Source organism: Diospyros lotus, chromosome 3, assembly GCF_014633365.1.
Source record: "Diospyros lotus cultivar Yz01 chromosome 3, ASM1463336v1, whole genome shotgun sequence".
Taxonomy (NCBI): domain Eukaryota; kingdom Viridiplantae; phylum Streptophyta; class Magnoliopsida; order Ericales; family Ebenaceae; genus Diospyros; species Diospyros lotus.
In genome coordinates, this window is record NC_068340.1 from 2,983,744 (window position 1) to 3,006,755 (window position 23,012).

Below are 23,012 nucleotides of genomic sequence, written 5' to 3' on the forward strand. Positions count from 1 at the left end.
GCAATGTAACGTCAAATCAGTTTGGGACGAATTCGAATCTTACAAAAAGCCTTATGAATTGAATTAGAGTGTTTGGTTGTACAAGTCCATTCACTATTTCGGCAAGGGTAAAAACGTAAATCAGCATAGAACAGTTGACCGCGGGCAGGCATGAATAAGTGTCATAATGATTGAATTGAAGCACCTGCAGGTTGCATGTGAAGCGTTATCGTGCCTTGGAAAATTAAAAAAATTGGGAAACCCGTAACCGTACCGGTCAGCGGGCGGGAAAACGGAAGGTTTTCGCGGGGGCTTTTCTCATACGGTTACGGACACCAATCGGAATAGCCGGTGACTTCGCGGGCAGGCAACACGGAAGTACCGTACCCTCCCCCTTTGGTGTCGCCACGTGGATATTTAATTTAAAAATGTAAAAAATATGACTTTGTGGGCGTTGGTGGTGCGTACGCAAGGTGAGTAAATCAATTGGTGACGTGGAAGGGGTGGTCCCGTTGTCAGAGACGGAGAGGATGGTGCTCTGTGATCCGGCACGTGAGTGACCGACGTTGTTCACACGTGACCTTAAACCGAACTAATTGAACCCTTAGTTGCTCCCAATTGGGTCCTGAGCAATGTAATTTTATTTAATGAGAAAAGGATACCAATTAAACAGTAAAAATATCTTAAATTCATAGTAATATTTTAATATTAGTTATCTTAAATAATCAATTATTTTTTATTAATTTTGATCATTTTTGTTTTTTTATTAGTTTTTGTTATTTCGATTAAAATCAAATTTTTGTTATTAAATTTAGGATAAAAATAAATAAATAATTTCAAAATATCACGTGAATCAATACGAAATCAATATGTGACTCAATCTCAATGAGTTAATTTGAATGTTACTTAGAAAACATTTGGATCTATCATGTAATAAGATTTGATGCCTTGTTTATTAATGAATATGACATAGACTCGAATATTACGTTTTCTGCACGTTCAAGTCACATCCCAATTGAATGCCACTTGAAAAACATTTGGACTTGTCTCAGTCATAAGATTTGTTATTTTGATCAATATGTGACTAGATTCCAATGAGTTGATTTGAATGTCACTTAGAAAATATTTGGGTCTGTCATGTAATAAGATTTGATGCATTGTTTATTAATGAATATGACATGAACTCGGATATTACATTTTCTGCACACTCAAGTCGCATCACAATTTGAATGCCACTTGAAAAACATTTGGATTTGTCTCGTCATAAGATTTGTTATCTTGATCATTAACAAGCATGGCATGGGCTCTTGACACCATGTTTTGTGCATGCTCAATTCACATCTCAAACAATGTCTTTAGCAAAAATCTAGCTCAAACTATTCCTTATACAGGTTATAAAATCTCCCAATTGTTCAATGATAAGTAAATATTTACCATTTTATCTATTATTCTACTCGTTTTTCTTATTGCTGAATACTAAATTGACTCTTAAAATTTGCCTCAAAAGATAAAAGTCATGAAATGATAAGAGATTGATAGATACTATTACGAAATGTATCTTCCTAATAATATCATGTTACATGAAAATTTTGCTTACTATCAAATTTATTTTGTCAAAAAAGTTATACAATTTTGCTGGAATTTGCTTATATAAATTTTTTATTCAAAGTTTTAAAAAAATTGATTGTATATTTAGTGATTAGGAGTTAGGACTAAAGTTATTAAATATTTCCATTTTGCATATTATAAATATCTAGTATTTGTGTCATTAATTAAATGATATTAATCTGTTTCTATTGCTAATAATAAAAACATTTTGTTATCAAATAAGGTGTATTTAGTTTATGATGCACGAAAACGTTTCAAAAACTTTTCATTTACTTAAACATCAAGAAATAATAAAATAATATTTTTAGATTATTTTTGTAATTTGAAAAATATTTTGGACCATTTCATAATATTAAGAAAATATAAAAAATAAGAGTTTTCAAACAGCAGTTAGAGACAATTTTTTTTCTATATTATATAATATAAAAATTATATATTATATATTAATTCTTAATATATAATTTTCTATATTAAAAATTATATTTACAAAATATCTTTTATATTTTTTTATTTATGTATTTTCTTGCATTTTCATATCTTATTTTTTGAAAAATACACATTTATTCATTTGTCTTTCGTATCTTATCCATTTTTTTATTTCCGTGCAAGTTAGTATTTAATGACTAAGTGTATCTTATTTTTAATATTTAATTTTTTTTATTAATTAATTAAATAGTTTAAAATTTGATCAATTTACCATCAATCAATAAATTTGATTGAATATTAAATACAAGATATAATAAAATGCACCTTATTTTTCAATAAAGATGCAATACATGTTCGTATATTATATTAATATCTTATACATGATATACAGAACATCACAAAAAAAAAATATTTGTTGACGTGTACAAGGAGAGAGAGAGCGTGGGGGAGAGACAGTGCGTTGATGGCGGTTAGTTAGGCCTGGGCAAGGTTGTTAACATCGAGTTAAATTAACCTAACCATGGTTTGAAAGAACTTGAAGTCCAAACAGTTGAGGAATAGGGGGCTCACGCTTTCGTTTTCTTTCCTATAAAAGGACTGCTCCACGAGGCTTCCTTTCTTGAGTGGAGTTGCTCTGTTTCTCAACTCCCCTTTCAGATTTGCAATTCATAGTTAGATATATACAATGGCGTTTTCTTTCAGATATCTCGCTGCTCGCTCGTTGCTGCTTCTAATGCTCTTTGCCGGCGCCCGGTCTGTGACACACAGAAATGAGATTCAACAGTCTAGGTACGTACGTTTAGCTTCTTTTTCCTCTTCGATTCAGCCTGCATTGAAGACTATACTTTCTTTGTTTCTCTTCATGATTGTCTCCGTTTCTTTGCTATTCCAAGCTCTTTGAGGAATTGAATGACATGATTTCCAATGTTAAACCGCCGTCTCGGTAAATTCATGCGAGAACGGGGAATAGTTTTTCGTCTATTTCTTGCAAATCTGTGTTATTTCCAATTGGTTGAGCAACACCTGCGCTAAGCACATTTTGCTCAAGATTATTAAGCGGAAAATTTGAAGAGTTGCTAGAGACGTACGTAGTTATTGGTAATGTTGTAGAAACACATCTTTTATACAGTATTCTTTTGACATGGTTCGAAAAGAAAAAAAATTCATTAAATTTATAATTAAATAAATATAACTACCACGTAATTCTTACACGATTTTGTATGCAAGATTGTATGTGAAAGTCATTTTCCTTTACCTAATCTGCCCCACTGGCTTCATGCTTCTCCTTAACAGTGTTGAAGATACAATGCGGTTGCAGAGCTTGCAGCACGGAACAATGGCGGATAGGTCAGTTATTCTTCTTTGAATTTGTGCATTTTACATTTAGATCTTAGGTGCACTGTTTTTATCTTCTACGACTGTCCATGTGGCTTCTGGAGAAATTTGAGTCCATCCGGTACATAGCCAATCAAGAATGGTTTAATCAATTAGTTAGATGATCTGAAAAACGTGGATGGTTTATTAAGATAATATAGCGATTTTTGCCAGAAGCTATTCTACTGCCAATCAAGAATGAAGTTAACTTCTATTTATCTAGCAAAAAAATAAAATATAAAAAAATCACTGGGAAAACTACTTCATTGTGACCCTCGAATGTTCCTATATTACAGTATTAACCTTCAACGTTTCGCCCTGTTAATTTAGCGTCGGCAACTGTTTAGATTATCTTCTTAATTTAACTTGATATGGAATCTTCTCTACTCTGGTAAGCTTGCTTGAGCAATGTGTGTTCTTAATATAATCAAAATATAGGATATGGCACGTGGTCGCATTCATTTCTACTTGACACAAATTAAATCGTTTTCAGGGAATAGCAAAGCTTATTTTCATTCTCCAGATTAGTCAACAGAGTAGATCAATTTCATTTTTACAAGGTTGTAAAATACATCTTATACTATGAATTACAACAAAATAAGGCAAACTTAAAAGATATACGTTTCATCGTTTGTTTGTCACTTTTATACACTTGTTAAGGCAGTGATTAAATTTCAGCTTGTAAATTTATTTTTATTTTTATTTTCATTTTCATTTTAAGGTCAAAAGAAGAAGCTGAAGCCCGGAATGAGCATGCCGTACAGGATCCCGAAATGATTGCTTCCATGGTTGACATGTGAGCGTCACTGCCTCTCTCTCTCTCTCTCTCTCTCTCTCCTGAATTAATTGTAATTAAGTGCCAATTTGTTAGTTCTTTAAATAGTCCCCTTCATTCCGTGATATTAATGTATTGGGATGGGAAGGGGGCATTTTTTATTGGGAGATGAAGGAACTTGGTTGAAAACTGAAATGGCTTGCCTGATTCCTTCAATGTTCAGATTTCTCCATCCACCCGGCTTGCCTCTTGTGCATCTTTTTACTCCGCAGGCCCTTATATGCTACAAGTAACAGTCTCACTCAAATGGTTGTTAATCTAGCCTACTTCAGGGGAATTTACAGTCACCTGTCACTGTATTTTCATAGAACAATTTATTGAAATTTGTGGTGCTGGGGAACTGTCAGATAAACTCTCTTCCTTATAGTATCCATCAAAATATACTCTTTATAGGAAGAGAGCTCTTACTAGATCATGGAATCACTATTCCCTGTCTCATTCTGTTGGATCTCTTCCCCACATGCCCTTGTTCCGAGATCCGTGCATCAAACACTTAATTTATTTGTTTGATGTCCTTTTCCCCATCCAAATCTCGAAGATGGAGATATTAGTTGATTCCAGATTACTTTTCGTTTACAATGTCCTAAAATCTTCACTCAACTTTACTCGCATATGTGAAGTTTTTTAAAAATTTTTGTTGCAAATGAGATTTGTTTTCAATAGGTTATCTTATTTGAAAATTGCTTACAAAAAGAGAGCTGGTAGCGTCAGGTGGCTATAATCTCCCCTGTTAGCGAATCCGGTGGACCTTTTTTGCAAGCAAAACACGGGGAAATCCCGGGCAGGACTAGGAGTCCTTTTTTAGGCAAGATTCTAATTGCTTTTGCAGATGATGAAAGCAATTGGATTATGAAAGCAATTAAACCAGATTCTTGAATCATATTATAGATCCCCACCTTTAAAATATCTGTTCAATGAAAACCGTACGTGCTTGATACAATGTCTTCACTTACTAACAAGTAATACCACTTGCTCTGGTCACTTCTCGGACATGAATGAAGCATAAACTTCTTCCCGTCGGTGAGACTCTGAATATATTTATTAATTTGAGCCACCATAAATTCTTGTTCTGTTGTACGTGAACCGTGGGGTAATCCCAATAGAATTTCATATCGTCCCCTTTGTCCAGCCTGGCAAAGGGCAGAAACCCCAGACCAGATCCGGAGGGAATGCGGCAGAGACTTCTGCAGTGCCAGTTGGAGTTAGCCAGAACCCAGAAGACAAGAGCAGTAGTGATCATTAAGTGACCTTTGGTTTATTTACATCCACCGACAGATCACACAGGAATTTGTCCAAGTCCAACTCTCGAATTTATTTCTGACGGCAAGCTTTCGTGAAAATTTTATTGTTTCCGTATGCACCGTACTCAGCTGCTCGCGTACCAACATGCATTAACAGTTAACTATCAAGTCAAGTAGCCCATTATTAATTTGAATTTGAACAGCGTGTGTTTTGTATGTCAATTTGGTCGACTGGTCTTTTTAATTGATGACTATTATTATTTGCATTGTATTCATCCTCCCGCAATGGTATTTAAATAACGATCAGCCGTCAACTTACCCTAAACCATGGCAAAACTTTATTCTAAAATGTGAAGTTGGCTACTTATTTTTTTCTCCACACCCTTCATGTATATCATTATTTTTATTTTTTTCATCAATTTTTTTTTTGATTTTCTTTTGTTTTCCTTTTTGTTAGAACTTATTTTATTTTATCAACTCTACTCACATGAACTTTAATTAATTTCGCTTTCAAATAATCAAACTACTTTGATTATGCATTCATATTACATATTTTATCTTCAAATAAGAGTGGCTTCAACATTATTATAAATAATATTATTTTTAATTTTAACTTTTTATATAACTATACATTTATCTTAATGCCTTTATCCACGTTAGGTTTACAGAGTCACCAAACTTACCTTCCAAGTTCAAATATTTATTTACTAGTAAACCAAAGACTTTGTACTGAATTGACTCCTGACAATGAAGGTTTTGAAATTTTCAGGAGCATTCGCAATAACACCGAAAGAAGGAAGTTGGGTTTCTTCTCATGTGGAACTGGCAACCCTATTGATGACTGCTGGAGGTGCGATTCCGATTGGCAGCGCCACCGTAAGCGCCTTGCCGACTGTGCCATCGGCTTCGGGCGCAATGCCGTTGGAGGCCGTGATGGAAAGTTCTATGTTGTCACAGACCCAAGCGATGATGATCCAGTCGATCCCAAACCTGGCACACTACGCTATGCTGTGATCCAGGACAGGCCTCTGTGGATTGTGTTCAAGAGGGATATGGTGATCACGTTAAAGCAAGAGCTGATCATGAACAGCTTCAAAACAATTGATGCAAGAGGAGCCAATGTCCACATTGCCAATGGGGCATGCATCACCATCCAATTTATCTCAAACGTCATTATTCACGGCCTCCATATTCATGATTGCAAGCCCACCGGAAATACTATGGTTCGAAGCTCCCCAACTCATTATGGCTGGAGGACAATGGCTGATGGAGATGGTATTTCTATTTTTGGATCAAGCCATATATGGATCGATCACAATTCTCTCTCTAACTGTGCTGATGGTCTCATTGACGCCATTATGGGATCAACCGCCATTACCATCTCCAACAATTACTTCACCCACCACAATGAGGTCATTTATCCTTCAAAGATTGATCAATTTCCTCAAAACTGATGAAATTATAACCTATTTCAGTGACTAAATTCTTTACTTTGCAACACATAAACAGGTAATGTTACTGGGACATAGCGACTCCTACACACAGGATAAGATCATGCAGGTCACTATTGCCTACAACCATTTTGGAGAAGGACTTATCCAGAGAATGCCAAGGTAAAATAAGCACTATAGACATCAGTAACGATGCCTGTTTCTCGCCTGAATTATTGTAACGGCACCAAAAGACTGACGGATCATGGCTACTTTAATAGACTCACTCAATCAAGTTAATCAATATGCAGGTGTAGGCATGGGTATTTCCATGTGGTAAACAATGACTACACTCACTGGGAAATGTATGCTATCGGTGGAAGTGCAGAACCAACGATTAACAGCCAAGGGAACAGATATCTTGCCCCAGCAGACCCTTACGCCAAAGAGGTACATCAAATTGAACATTCCTGCATCAAATCACCAGCCATATCATCAGTTTTTTGCTCAATAAGTGATGCTATAGTAATAAGGGCTCTAAAGATAAAGATATATAAATGACTAGCAAGTTAAAAATTATATATGTAGTTGACTGCACATAGATAAAGTCTTATATGTCATTGTCGTTGTTTGAGTGATGCTATTGTGTTGACATTTTGGTGGAATGGTATCCGAAGGTAACCAAGAGAGTGTTGACAGAAGACAGTGTATGGAAGCACTGGAACTGGAGATCAGATGGAGACCTTATGCTGGATGGAGCCTTCTTTACACCATCAGGAGCTGGAGCTGAAGCCAGCTATGCCAAGGCCTCGAGCTTAGGGGCCAAGCCCTCCACCTTGGTGGCCTCCCTCACCTCTGATGCCGGCGTCCTTAATTGCCACAGGGGCAGCCCATGTTAGCCTCCCTGTCATCAAACATGGAAATCAGGAAAGAAACAAACGAAGAAGATCTATAAAGTGAAACATTCCCAGTTTTTCCTTCCCTTAATTATAACTATTATAGAGCCGCCATACTAAATCATTATCTGCTCCTGTCCCATGATACCTCAACCTCGGCCTGCTTCAATTCTAGAAATTTGACACCTCTGGAGCAGGCGCAGAAGCGTTGCCGCCTCTTCAAGCTGTTCCAAACTCATCAATTTGCTTGCCTCTACCCATCTTAGTCCAGCTGGTTTCTCTTGCCTCAACCTTCTTTATTTTCATCTCTTCTCTTCTTCCTCCACAACTTAAACTTAATTTTGCTTTCTCCTCTCTCTCTCTCTCTCCCCCACGGTTGAGCCACACGCAATAAGAGGCCCCGTTTCATAATGGCGTTTTAGGAGCAAAGTTTTCTCTTGTAATCCCCAATGTTTATGTAATTATATTCTCCCAATTGCAGATCTTCTCCTGTTCGTGTTTACACGGTATCCCTTTCTTTTATAATGTACTGAAACACTTGCTTTCAACTTGAATTATTCATTTTTTCCCCCGTTTTCTTTGTTTCGCAATACAGGAAAATGGCTTCAAGCTAACAAATTTGATAAAAAAATAAAAAATGAAACTTTCAAGATCAAGTGATCAACCTCAACAAACACATCTGAACTAATTACAAACCTAATCGAAAGAAGGCGGTGGATCTGTGATAATCCATACGTACAGATCTGGTGAAGACACAAGAACAAAACCATTATACTGAGTTGGAGGTGGGATCGAACCAAAGAAGGCGGTGGATCTGTAACCCATCCTACTGCGGGCTCAGGGAACCGTTGCTCCTGCTTTCATTTTTCCGACCACATAGCGATCTATTAGACCGGCACCGGCTGGGATGACGTGAGTGTCAGATGGGCTGACGGCGGGTTTAAAGTAAATAGATTAAACTCAAACTTTGAGGGTACTTTGGTCCTCTTAAAGCACGAGTTCCCAGAGTTAAAAAAAAAAAGGCATAAAATTAATGGGCATTTGATATAAAATAAAAATATGTAAAATTAAATAATGTTAATTATTGGAGGAGGCTGTCGTCCCCACTCCATGTGTTGTCCCATGCTTTGGTGGGATAGTGGCCAAGATCAGGCATCTTGAATTTTATTTTATTTTTGGTTAAAAATTTAAAATATTATATCAGTGTAAATAATTTTTGAAATAATTTAGAGTTTAAAAGAATATCTTGTGTTATGTATGTGTAAATAAAAAAATAAGTTTCAAAATGATATTTGCATGTTAATAAATATTAACAAACATTTTAAGATTTTAAGCATGAGAGATTAGAAATTTAGAATATGAATTTACAATATCAAGCTAACAAAGTCTGTAGACAAACTTAATTTGGAATCCATCTTGGCTTAAGTGTTAGAATTTACAATCCAGTGAAATTTTGCACTAGAAATATATGTGGGTAAATCACATCACATATCACTAAATTTTGGTGTATTTTTTATTTTGATCACTAAATTTTAATTCTTTGTAATATGATCATAGAAGTTTAAAAAATTTTATAATGTGATCACATATGAGATTTTTCGATCACTCTATAAACGGAGTGTGTGACGTGGCGTTGATGTAGTAAACAAAAAAAATTATTATGCAATGACAATTAATAAGAACGTGTCAAAAAATATTTTTATTATTTGTCATATCAGCGCCACGCCACCCACTCCGGCTATAAAGTAATAGAAAAATTTTATATGTGACCACATTACAAAATTTTTTAAACTTCTATAATCACATTGTAAAGAATTAAAGTTTAATGATCAAAATAAAAAACACACCAAAATTTAGTAATTTTTGTGTAACTTACCCCAATATATGCCTAGTTTTCAAAATTACATGTGTGCCCCTTTCTCCGGCAACTTCTTTCATGCCCCCCCCCCCCCCCCAACTCCCCACTGTTTAGCAACCACCACCGTGCCATCCCTTTGCTGAAAATGAACGAGAACTTGGCTTATGTTCTCTTTAATATTTTTAGTCTATTTTGAGTTTTTAATTCTTTTAAATATTAAAAATATATTTAATTTTTTAACCTCCTTAACTTGGAGTTTCTAATGGTAGACTTTGATTGTGTGAATCTTCGACCGACGATGGTTGCTAGTGACGGAAAAGATGCAGGGTATCGGAAAATAAAAAAAAATAAAAAAAAAAGAAAGAAAGAAAAAAAAAAAACACAAAATGGTTTTTCAAAATTCCAAAATAAATAGGTTTTCTAGTTTTCTATTTTAAGAAATAATTTTTCAGAATAATAAAAATAATATATTTTTAAAATTCTCAAAACAGACATTCAAAACACAAAACTAAAAATTCAAAACTCAAAACTAAAACAAAAAAAATACCCAATGACTCAGTTCACCGAACTATTCAAAATAAAAAAATTTGTTCCATTCGATTTCTTTATTCGTAGTGATTTCATATTGAATTTTTGCAGTGAATCTGATATGCATATCATTTAGTGATTTCTTGCCATTTTTTGTTTAATCTAATTGGTTTTTTTTCCTAATTTTATTCTAATTTTTTGGTTCTAAGATGAACTATATATATTGGATTTGATTAGACCCCAACAAGGTTTTTATCATTTCATGGTTTTTAACTGATGGTTGCTCCGTATTGTTTTGGTTCTTTTGCCATATTGTTTCTTCAATCTTTGGCTCTCAATTTCTCATTCGTTTGTCACTAAAATTTTGTACAAAAATCATTAAGTTACTTTTTTTTTTGGGGGGTCATTTTAGAGACCCATTCATTGGTTTATTCTCATTGACGATTGATCATTTTGAAATCAAGTTTAAAGTAGATGTCATAAACTAATTAAGTATTTATAGGTAGATTTTTCCTTCAAATTTGGTACTTGATATCTCAGACTCGATTAATTGAATTTATAATTCGAAAACCCTGTTAAACTCTTTATAATATCTATTTCAAAAGCCCTTTATTGGTTAAGTAATTTAATTATCTTGACTTGATTTATACTTTAAATGCAGAAATCTCTTAATTTGCTCAATGATTTTTATTAAAACGAAGTCATGCAAATTTGTCACAATCCCATCAATGAGACCTAGTAATTGATTGGGGCCAATTTGATTTGGTTTCCTCCAATTTTGCATAAAAAATGTGCTATTTGATTTAGTGGAAAATGACCTACTTAGCAATTTGAAAGAATTACTTTTAGATCATCCCCTTTTTATCAATTTACTTTTAATTCCTATAAAATCTTCTCAAGTTCTGATAATTTGTTCAATTATCGCTAGATCTCTTCTCAGATTTAATTTTTAAATCATTTAAATATAATATTTAATATTAACAAATTTAAAAAAAAATCAAAATATTACATAAGAGACCAAATTTAAATTTTGTTCTCAATTTAACAATAACTTACTTTAATTTTTTTAAAATATTATTCAAGGTTTGAATATCTCAGGTCTCCATTGAGATGGAGACCAAATAAAATATTTGTAACCCCTTAAAACTCGAGCCTAACTTCAAATACTACTCTCTCTTTTGTTGATTGAAGTTAAGATAAATAGTTTTAAAATTCAATAAATTATATTTTGATATATTTGAAATTTGCCAAAAAAAAATAGAGGGATATTGACATTTAAAAAGCGATAGCAAACTCTTTCGATTCTACAATTCTATCTACACTTTTCTTCTACCCTTGTTTCATAGATGTTAAAAATTTTAATATGACAAAAATATCCTTATATTTTTTACCCTTGTCTTATAATCACTTGACACACTAACCCAACCATCTACTGACATATTTTTCTCTAGTTTCAATGATGGTTTAACTATTATCAAATCAAAGAGAAAAATAAAAAAAATTTATAAATTAATAAATTTTGGTCAATTCACTAGACAAAGGGGAAGGAGGAGAATAATAGGAGTGAAAAATAAGAGTACTTTTTTTAGAGAAGAGAAAAAGTTCGGTTTACCCCAAACTAACTGAATCAAACTGATTGAACTTGTTGGTTCGGTTCGATTTTTCTTTTTTTTTTTTTGTATCGATTTGGTTCAATTAATTTTTCTCAAAAATTAGGTTTTCGGTTTGGTTTTTTGGTTGGAAGAACCGAACTAACCGAACCGACTGAACTTTAAAACGATATTATTTTGATATTTATAAAACGTCATTTTCTTCAATTTTGTGTATTTTTTATCCGTTATTTCAATTTTTTTTTTGCGTTTCTTCAGTTTAATTGGTTTAGTTCAATTTATACGATTTGTGTTCGATTTTTTCTGTTATCAGTTAGTTCAATTTTTCGAGTTAATAAGTTAGTTCAATTTGGTTTTACTCCTTGATTTGATTTAATCAATTTGTGGATTTCGGTCCATTTGCACACACTTAATTTTTGTTATATTAACAAAAGTTTAACTAGTATTGTAAAATTAGAAAATATCACATTATCTTTTAAATATCAGATATATCTTTTTTTTTTTTTGTTTCCAAATCTAAGAAACATAGGGATTAATTTAGGTTTTAAATTTGAGAAAGAGGGAGTGAAATTCATTTTATCGTACAATTTTTAAGCTTAAAAGCTCTGCAATGCTCTAAGTTTGCCATTGATTTGAATTGGTCAAACCTTTTCATGATTTCATCGGACATGGAGGATTTTCTTCAGGTTTGTGCAACTTTATGGACATTCTTCAGGTTTTTAACTTTCATCGTATAATTTCTATGTTTGAAAATTTTAAACTAAGTAACCCTAGCTAGCATTTGTCATCACTCTTGAAATGCTTAGATCTTTTCACGATTTTGTTAGACATAGAGGCAAAGAAATCTGACATTTTGATGACATCAATCTTTCAAGTTGAATTAGGAACACATTAAACTAATACATTATGTGTGTTTGTACTCCTGTATTTGATTCTAATGTGTAAATTTCTTGATTCATTTTGATCTAATTTGAGGATTTTGCATATTTGGAGACTTAATTGCTTATTTAGATATGGTGTACTTGATGAAAATCTTCAAAAACTTGTCATGCTAAAGAAATCCATAATTCAATTACCATGAATTGTATAAATCAAGTTACGAATCAATTGAATAGAGAAATAAATATATATCTTGTTGTTGCTTAACTATAATAATGAATTTATAGATGAAAAACCACCTTATGATGACCCACGTGTGGCCTATCTGAGTAATGAGTGACTATCTCAGGGTGGAGTGGTAACAATGAATAACTCTCCAAGGGTGGAATAGTAGTGATGGGTGACTTCTCTGAGCGATAGATGACTTTTCTGAGCGATGGATGACCTGCTTAAAAAAAAGATTGGTTAAGGGTACGGGTGAGAATCCTCCCGTAGACTCTCCGATACTTAAATCAACCTCTTGTGAAAGTAGAATGCTTGAATGCAAGAAGAAAATGTGAGTAGGAGATATTACATATCGAAGAGGGGGGGGGGGGGGGAAGGGAGGAACCCCCTATTTATAGCGATGGAAGAGGCTACTAGGTGATAGGTGACTTGATCTTTTCAATGAGAATCTCAGAGGTGGTTTTGATCGAGTCTTGCAGGGATAGTTTTGATTGGGTCTCTCAGAGGTGTGGCGCGTGAGAGCGGGCGCGCGTTCGTGGCACCTTTAGGTGACCCCCACTTTGAGGTGTTGGTTGATGAGAATCATGAATGACCGACTAACAATGACACAATTAGATCAGTTGACCCAGTCAATCGTGATGGAATTGGATGAATAATATGTGTTTTTCAAGTAGAAATGAGCCACTAAGTAGAATTCATGATGTGAACCCCACGAAGGAAGGTGAGACCCGACACTCAAAATGGTTCCTTTGTTAAGGATCATTCTAAAACAAATTCGTAAATAACAAAAGAAACAACCTTGACTCATTATCTATAAAAAGATAAAAACCAAAGGTATAAGAAGGTTAGGTTTGAAGCCACACTCAAGATAGAAGAGAAGGATTGTGAATGATAAGTCAATGATGAATGCCACAAGATGAAATCTTGATAAGTTTTGAATAGTTCGTTGAAGAACCAAAAGAAAACTCTCACTATTATTATTGCTCAAAAACTGAATTCCCCTCAAGGTTACATTGGCAGGTATAACCGAACACTAAGTCTAAATTGGAAGGAAATAAACAAAGTAGGTAAACAAAATAAGGGAAGTGATCAAATATTCATCAATTCCATCAATCAGCCATCAATTTTCATAATCACCCATTCAATGAATCAGCCACCAAATCTTGTTAATCAAAGACCCATTCTATCAATCAGCTACCACAATTGACAATCACACATTCAATCAATTAGTCACCAAATTTGACAACCACCCATTCAATTAACCAACCACCAAAATTGTTGTCAGAATAACTAAAGTGTCAATTTAACACGCTAAACGATAGAATTTGGCCACAAAACTAGTGGGCTCAAGGGCTTTGGCCCATGAGTTCTGCTCAGTGGCTCGTTTCTTCTTGAAAAACACATTATTCATCCAATTCCATCATGGTTAACTGGGTTGACTGATCCGATTGTGTTATTGTTAGTCGGCCCTTCATGATTCTCATCATTCTCTTGGAAGAATCAGCTTGTTGGCATTGTCATGAATCTTTCCCAGGGCTTGGAATGGCTCACCTAGTTGAAAGGTCACATCCTTGAAATCTTGCAACAAAGAATTAACCAAACTTGGGAGGGATTTGTTAATTTCACCATGTACAAGATAAGGATCCTCGCACTCATGAAAAATTATTTGTTGATTTTCCATGAGAGCCGTCTCAACCTCACTTTCTTCAACAATGAAACTTCCTTTTATCTCGCCCTCATCTTTTTCTTCAATCTCAATAGTATGAACATTTTCATTACCATTACCTACTTCATTCTCACTTTTTTTTTGAATGCGCAATCTTATTTTTCAACTCATCCTTATTTTTCTTCTCAATCTTATGTTTCTTCTCCATCTCCCTTTCAATAATCATGCTACATACCTTATCATTGACATGGCATTTAGTATGAAAAATGTTCTTACGTTGTATCTTATCCATTTTGGCTTGCACACTAAGAGCTCTCCTCGCCAACAAGAGCTCCGCATCAACCGGGTACTCAATGCCACTCGCATCCTCCAAAGGTGGCATGGACTCATTATCAAACTCATCTTCGATCTCAATACCACCATCATCTTTTAAAATCATCACTCTTTTGTTTGGGCATTGAGATGTAATATGGCTTAACCCCAAACACTTAAAGCATTTGATATCTCTATTTCTAAGAGGTGGAGTATCAAATTTTACCTTGTTTGGTGCTTTTCCATCATTGTTGTTTTTTAAAGTTTTGACTGTAGACTTGAAATTAGCCCTTACATCTTTTCTGCTCTAATTCGATTTCCATGTTGAAGAAGAGCCCGAATTCTGCCCAATTCGTGTGGGCCATTTCTTTTCAATTGTTGCTTCACTTTAATGGCCATGTGCACTATGTCATACAACTTAACGTAATGTTGTAACTCTACCACATCTGCAATATCACAATTTAGTCTAACTAGGAACTTGGCTATGGTAGTTTCTTGGTTCTCCTCCACATTGGCTCGAATCAAGGTCGGCCTTGGGCCAGGGCTACAGCCCGGGGCCCATAATTGAGAGGGGCCCAATTTTTTTTTTTAAGTTTATGAATATATATGTGTATAAAAGAAAAAATTAATAGCAGAAATTGCTCTGCCAGTGCCGCCCTCTCATGCAACCCAAAAGTTGGAACTCTGCCCAATGCCCATTTTCCCTCTCTTCTTCTTCTTCGTTTTTCTGGTTATTTCTTCTTCGTTGCCGACACTTGGTTAAGTTGCTGCTTCATTTTAGTGTGAGTATCTTCATCTGTATATGTTCTATTCTTTATATATATATATATTAATATATATATTTATTACTGTTACATTGTATGTGTGTGTGTGTGTGTTCCGCGACTATGTATATTGTATGTGTGTGTGTGTTTTGTGACTGTGTATATAATATATTATTGTATGTGTGTGTGTGTTCTGTGATTGTATATTTTGTTCTTTAATCACTGTATGTGTGTGCGTGTTTCGTGACCGTGTATATTATATATGTGTGTGTGTGTTTTGTGACTGTGTAATGTGTATATAATATATTATTGTATGTGTGTGTGTGTTCTGTGACTCTATATATTTTGTTCTTTATTCTTTATATATATATATATAGATATTAATTGCTCTGTCAATGTATATTCTGTTCCGATATCAAGAATAAATATTTATTCATTGACTGTGTAATAAATATCTATATATCTATATATTCATTGATTGTGTAATGTGTATATAGATATTTAATTTGTTGTTGTCGTTGGGGTTACAAGGGTGATTGGAAATGCCAGAAAGTCAAACCTACAGTTGGCAGTATCAGGAATAAATATTTTTGCAAACCAACTTGCTTCAATTAGTGTGGTTTCTGTTTGGTTTTTGTTTGGATTTGGTTTCTTTAAGTGTTATTAACCTCATGCATATAAGGAAATAGTCTTTAAAATTTTCTTTTATTTAGTCTACCAATATCAAAATTGATGCTTGCAAAATTATTCATATCATTAATATGGCATATTGCATTAAGGCCTGTGAATATCTTAAAGTTAATAGCTAATTTTTTGGCTTTGACTTGAAAATTATAAATTATGAACACTAGTTATTAACAATTCACTATTCTTTTATTTACTTACAGATTTATTAATTTAATTCATAGGTTTGTTTGAATGTATTATGAAATTTATGTTTATATTTATTTGATTGTATTATTGAACTTATGTTTATTGTTTATATTTTTTTGTATTAGATTTGAATTATTTTGAATGCATTTGACTTATTCTTCTTTATTATTTGATTCAACAGAAAACTTGATTGGGATTCTTGTTCTTTATAATTGGAAGTTTCAAGTGGAAGAAAATATGCTCAAAATCCAGATTTTATTGTTCTTTGTTAATTAGTTTTATTTTTTTTATTATGTTGTGTTTATTATAAAAATTAAAAAATGTTTCCTAAGAAACAACTTTCCAGAAATCTCAAGAGACAAAGAAAGAAAAAAGAAGAAGAAATTGCTCAAAGTTTAAGATGATATTTGAATAAATATTTTGTTAAACAAACCAATACTTCACTTGAAAATTTAGATGAAGATTTACCAAATGAATGTGAACAACTAATTCAATTGGAAGAATTAGTAGAAAATGAGAATGAAGGGAGTGAAGAAATTGGTGATCAAGATGAAAATGAAAATATTGATGAACCTTTTCTTAAGGAAAATGAAAATATTGATGAACCTTGCCATGAAAATGAATGTCCTGAAACAAGATTTGATTTGAACATTTATGATCCACGAGTTTGGGATAATCTTGATGCAAAAATGAGAGATTTACTTGTAGATAAAGGTCCTGTAAGAGAAACTAATCTCAAATTCCCCATGGACAAACACAATAGACATTTTTTCTTCAAATTATTATCTTTGTATGTTACCAAATGGGGAAACTAAGGATCGAAAATGGCTGGTGTACTCAAAGGAGTTGGATAAAATATTTTGTTTCTGTTGTAAGTTGTTGAAAACAATGAATTCTAGAAGTCAGTTAATTAGTGAAGGAACTAGAGATTGGAAACATCTTGGTGAGAAGCTTAAACAATATGAAAACAGTATTGAACACCTTACTAACTTGAGGTCTTGACTTGAGGTCTTGTATTGAATTGCAAATCAGATTGAAAACAAATCAAACAATTGATACAGAATTACAAAAGTTAATCAAGAAAGATACACTACACTGGAAAAATGTTATTGTCAAAATCATTGCTGTTGTGAAATATCTTACTATGCATAATTTGGCTTTTCATGGAACAAATGAAAAAAATTATGAAGATGGTAATGGTAACTTTTTAGGCATACTTGAAATGATTGCAGAGTTTGATCCAGTAATGCAACACCATTTTCGACTCATTCAAGATAAGAAGATTCATTATCATTATCTTAGTCATAAAATTAAAAATGAGTTGATAGCTATTTTAGCATCAAATGTTAAACATGTGATTAGTGGTTAATTTTATAAAAATTTTGTTATAATTATATCCTTCTTTTGATCTTAAAAATAGTTTAAATTAGATATTAATATATATTTTATGGTTATATGCAAGTTTAAATTGAAAAATGAATGAAATGAAATTTTAAAGTAAAATTTAATAATAATAATAATAATATATAAAATTATATATAATACATATACATCATTATATGCATTCATGTAATATATATAATATAATATAATATATATATATGTGCCATGTGTAATACATATATATAATATATAATTTATTAATAATATTAAATTATTTTTATTTTTTTTAGGCATGAAGAATTCAAGTCCATGAAGAAATCAAACCCATGGAGAAATCAAGCCCATGAAGAATTCAAGTCCATGAAGAAATCAAGCACATGAAAAATTAAAGTCCATGAAGAATTTAAGTCCATGAAGAATTAAGGCCCAATTTGAGCAACCCATGGAAGATATTATTTGGAGAAGGCCCAAGGATTATTTTTAATCCTAATGAAGATTAAAAATCAATTTATAGAAATCTATTTTTATTTTTTATGTGAGAGCTTTATTAGGTGTGTTTTTTAGCTAAAATCCACTTAACTATTAGGTGGATATTATAGCTAAAATCCATTTAACTTTATGAATGCTTTATTAGGTATGTATTTTAGCTAAAATCCATTTAACTTTAAGTGTGTGAGTGCCCATTAGATATAATTATGTCTAGTTGAATAATTGAAATTGTGTGGTTTGTATTGCATCTTGTGGCCTATAAATAGATCACTTGATTGCATTTGTAAGTGTGATTATTATTCTTGAATCAAAGTTTAGTTGTTTCCTTATAATTCTCTCTTTGAGAATTGTTCTTGTTCTTTCCCCTTTTCTTTAGTATTCTCTCTTGTGATCTTACTTCCTTCCTTTCTTCTTTTAAATTCTTATGTCATTTATTATTACTTTATTATTCACCGCCTAAATGGCCGGTTAATTTGTGCCTTTAAATTTCTGCAATTTTCATTCTTGTCATTTAATTGTTCACCGCCTAAATGGCCGGTTAGTTTCTTCTATTTTAATTCCTGTCATTTAAATTCTGTTATTTAAATTATGTCATTTAAATTGTTGTCAATTAATTTAATAGAGATGAGTAGCTAAATCTAATCTTGGGTTAAGGCAAGGACAGTGTCTAACGCCAATGATTCCCAAAGAAAGCTACGCTTTAAATGAGTAACATTGGTTTAAACTTCAATATGAGTGTGTTTTGATTATTGAAAAATCACTAGGTTTGGATTGGAGCGTAAGCCTAACTTAGAGCTTTCATGTCACGCATGAGAGTTACTAGAACTGGAAACGCTATCATACCCAAACCCGGATGATTAATTTAGTTATTTTGTGTATTAATTGTAATTGAATTTATGGTAGTTTCTTAAATTAGAATCCCGCATATCATGTATGGGGATTGCTTAAACTAGAGCTATCATTATCTTTAATTGCATTTAATAACAAATCCTCATATCTGAAATTAAATTAATGTTGCTAATCTTTTATGCTAATATTTGGGAATCAACGGGTTGGCACTGAAATTGTCTTAACTCAAGTACTTTCCAATTTCATATTCTCACGTTTAGTATTTATTTCAACTTCTGTCTTGCTTTATTTTCTAGTATTTGTTATCTAAAAAAATCATAAAAAATCATGTTATCAATCCATCTAAATGCGTGTGCGTGTGTGTGACATTCTTTTTTTTCTTTTGCCATAAATAAATCTCTCAGTGGACGACCTGGACTTATCCAGAAAGTATAAATTTAAATTTGAACTACAACTGCACTCGTACACTGACGAGTATAAACCTCTCGCCTAAATAAATAAATAAAATATAAAATTTTTATTGTGTTTTGTTTTGTGTTTTAATTGCAGGGTGAGAGTGCAGTCAAATTTTGGCGCCGTTGCCGGGGAGATTGAGGCAAAAACAAAAAGGAAAAACAAAATATAAGAAGAAGCATCTCCTGATAAATTCCGTAACTCTGTTTCTTTTTACTTTATTTTTATTTTTGCATAGTGTATGATACTTAGGTCAGGTAAAACTGTAGAAAATCAGTCACTCATGTCTCAACACAATGAGAACATGCCACTTCCACAGAACATGTCTGCACATGGTAGTGACCACGGTGACCCTGATCCCATTGATCAGGAGATGATCAGACCCCTTAGGGAGTATCTTCATCCTCCTAGGCAGACAACCCCCTCATGCATTATTCTTCCCATCAATCATCATAGGTTTAACTTCAAACCTGGCACAATCCAATTGTTGCCAACTTTTCATGGCATGGATTCTGAAAATCCATATACTCATATGAAAGAATTTGAGGAAGTATGTAGCACTTGCATGGACCATACAGCAAATGAGGATGTCATAAGATTAAAACTCTTTCCATTCTCACTGAAAGATAAGGCAAAAATATGGTTAAGCACTCTCCCACCTAGATCTATAGGAACTTGGAGAGAAATGCAAACAACTTTCTTAAAAAAATACTTCCCTGCCAACAGAACTGCTACTCTTCAAAGACAAATCATGAACTTTGCCTGTAAACCAAATGAGAATTTTGCGCAAGCGTGGGAAAGGTTTAAAGACCTTCTTCACACTTGTCCGCACCATGCTTTTGAGCAATGGAGAGTGGTCAGTTTCTTTCATGATTCACTCACTCCCCAATTGAAAATGCTAGTTTCTACAATGTGCAATGGAGAATTCTATGAGAAGACTCCAGAAGAAGCTTTCCACTTCTTTGACACGTTGGCTGAGAATACAAGGAACTGGGAAGTTGGTCCAACATCTGCTCTTGATTCAAGAGAAAATCCACAACCTAGAGGGAGATACCAACTGAGTGAGAGTGACGATTTAAATGCAAGATTAACTGCTTTAACAAAGAAAGTTGAAAACATGCAACCCAAAAAGGTGCAATCTGTTAATCAAGTGGAAGTAAAGTGTGCTGTGTGTGATGCAACAGATCATTCAACTGAAGAATGTCCTACCCTACCTGCTTTCAAGGAGGTATTGTATGGGCAGACTAATAACAATCATTCACACAACTTTGAGGGGAGACAAAATCAAAATCAGAGTGGAGCCTATTATGGGAATAATCAGAACTACAATTCATACCATCCCAATAATAGAAATCACCCCAATTTTTCTAGGAGAAATGATTCTGGAAATTATTCTCAACCTCCCTTCCCTACACAACAACATACCTTCCAACAAAATCAAGGTTCTTCATCCAATACTTACCAACCTCCTCATAGGAGATCTTTGGAAGATACCTTGCACCAGTTCATCCAAAGTCAAACAGGTATCAATAATCAGGTTGCTCAGCTTGTCAAAAATCAAGACCAAACAAACAGAGCCATAGAAGACATTAGGAGCCAGTTGACCAAGATAACACAAACATTGAGTGTGAGAGAACCCGGGAGGTTTCCATCCCAAACTAATCCTAACCCAATTAGGCAAACCAACCAGGTAGAAGCTTCAAATAGTGAAACCAACACTCATGAACAAGTGCAAGCAGTGACTGCCCTAAGAAGTGGAAGAATAATTGAGAAACCAACTGATCCTAGGATAAACCAACATGTTGATGAAGAAAAAGAACCAAAAGATCATGAATCCACCGATGAAAAAAATGAGAAAAATGAAAAAAATGAGAAAAATGAAAAACAAAAAGAAGATGAGAAAGAAATTCAATACAGGCCCAAACCACCTTTTCCACAAAGGTTGAATCATTTGAAAAAAGAGCAACAAAATGCAGATATATATGAAGTGTTTAAGCAAGTGAGAATCAACATCCCGCTGTTGGATGCAATCAAACAAACACCTTCATATGCAAAGTTTTTGAAAGATCTGTGCACTGTCAAAAGGAAAACAAATGTGCATGAAAAGGCATTCTTGACTGAACAAGTCAGCGCCATTCTCCAATTGAAAACTCCTCCCAAATACAAAGATCCAGGCTGTCCAACCATTACATGCATCATAGGAAGTCAAAAGGTTGATCGGGCACTCTTGGATTTAGGAGCTAGTGTCAATTTGTTGCCATACAGTGTGTATCAACAGTTGGGATTAGGTGAGCTTAAACCCACTAGAGTGACCCTTCAGCTGGCTGATCGATCAGTCAAAGTTCCACGAGGAATTGTGGAGGATGTTCTGGTACAAATCGATAAGTTCTACTTTCCAGTGGACTTCATCGTTTTGGACACCCAGCCGCATCAGGGGCCTCAACCTCCTGTGCCAGTCATCTTAGGTCGACCATTCCTTGCCACATCAAATGCCATCATCAACTGTAGGAATGGTGTGTTAAAGCTATCTTTTGGGAACATGATTGTAGAAATGAATATCTTTAGGGTAGCCAAACATCAGGACACTGAGAGTGAAGTGGAGGAGGTAGACTTGATCCAAACACTGACCAATGACTGTTTTGAAGAGTTCATGAGAAGACCCAAAGAAGGAAATCAAGATCTCGAAGAAATAAAAGAAGTGGAAGTCATAAGCAAAGAAAGTGAGAAGCCTACATGGATGCCTGGTTTAGAGCCATTAAGGAACTTGGACAGTAAGCTCATGGCTCCTGATAGCCATCAGTCCACGCCTGAGAGAAAGCCATTGCCCAGTGATTTGAAATATGTCTTTCTAGGAGAAGGGGAAGCATTCCCAGTGGTGATCTCTTCAAGTTTGACACCTCAGCAAGAGCAACAACTGATAGAAGTTCTAAAAGCACACAGGAAGTCATTAGGATGGACCATTTCAGATTTGCAAGGTATTAGCCCTTTGATCTGTACTCATAAGATATTCTTGGAAGAAGGAGCAAAACCAGTTAGGCAAATGCAAAGGAGATTAAATCCCAACATGAAAGAAGTTGTCAGAAAAGAAGTGCTTAAGCTATTGGATGCTGAAATAATTTACCCAATCTCTGATTCTAAGTGGGTAAGTCCAACACAGGTAGTACCCAAAAAGTCTGGAGTCACTGTTGTAAAAAATGAGAACAATGAACTGATTCCCACGCGCATCCAGACAGGATGGCGTATGTGCATTGATTATAGAAAGCTCAATTCTGTGACAAGGAAAGATCATTTTCCTTTGCCTTTCTTGGATCAAGTTCTGGAGAGAATAGCAGGC

The 23,012-nt window shown here is 33.9% G+C and overlaps 1 protein-coding gene and 1 long non-coding RNA gene across 3 annotated transcripts; one reads left to right on the forward strand and one right to left on the reverse strand.

The window, feature by feature from the left end:
• The first annotated feature begins 338 nt into the window (after window positions 1-338).
• LOC127796218 (probable pectate lyase 8) lies at window positions 339-8,271 on the forward strand. Of its 2 annotated transcripts, XM_052328247.1 has the most exons (8): window positions 339-357; window positions 2,716-2,802; window positions 3,307-3,360; window positions 4,109-4,183; window positions 6,233-6,875; window positions 6,973-7,076; window positions 7,205-7,343; window positions 7,571-8,271. In XM_052328247.1, exons 2-8 carry the CDS (start codon window positions 2,747-2,749, stop codon window positions 7,790-7,792), a joined length of 1,293 nt encoding a protein of 430 aa, XP_052184207.1. In that variant the 5' UTR covers window positions 339-357; window positions 2,716-2,746; the 3' UTR covers window positions 7,793-8,271. The 2 variants fall into 2 exon arrangements, with proteins under 2 accessions (XP_052184207.1, XP_052184206.1); XM_052328246.1 differs by lacking the exon at window positions 339-357 and having other exon boundaries at window positions 2,647-2,802.
• LOC127796219 (uncharacterized) lies at window positions 7,222-8,729 on the reverse strand. The gene is made up of 3 exons (XR_008021973.1): window positions 8,486-8,729; window positions 7,637-7,797; window positions 7,222-7,363 (listed from the first exon to the last, which is right to left on the reverse strand). It is a non-coding gene; the product is annotated as an uncharacterized LOC127796219 (long non-coding RNA).
• Between the last annotated feature and the right edge of the window lie 14,283 nt (window positions 8,730-23,012).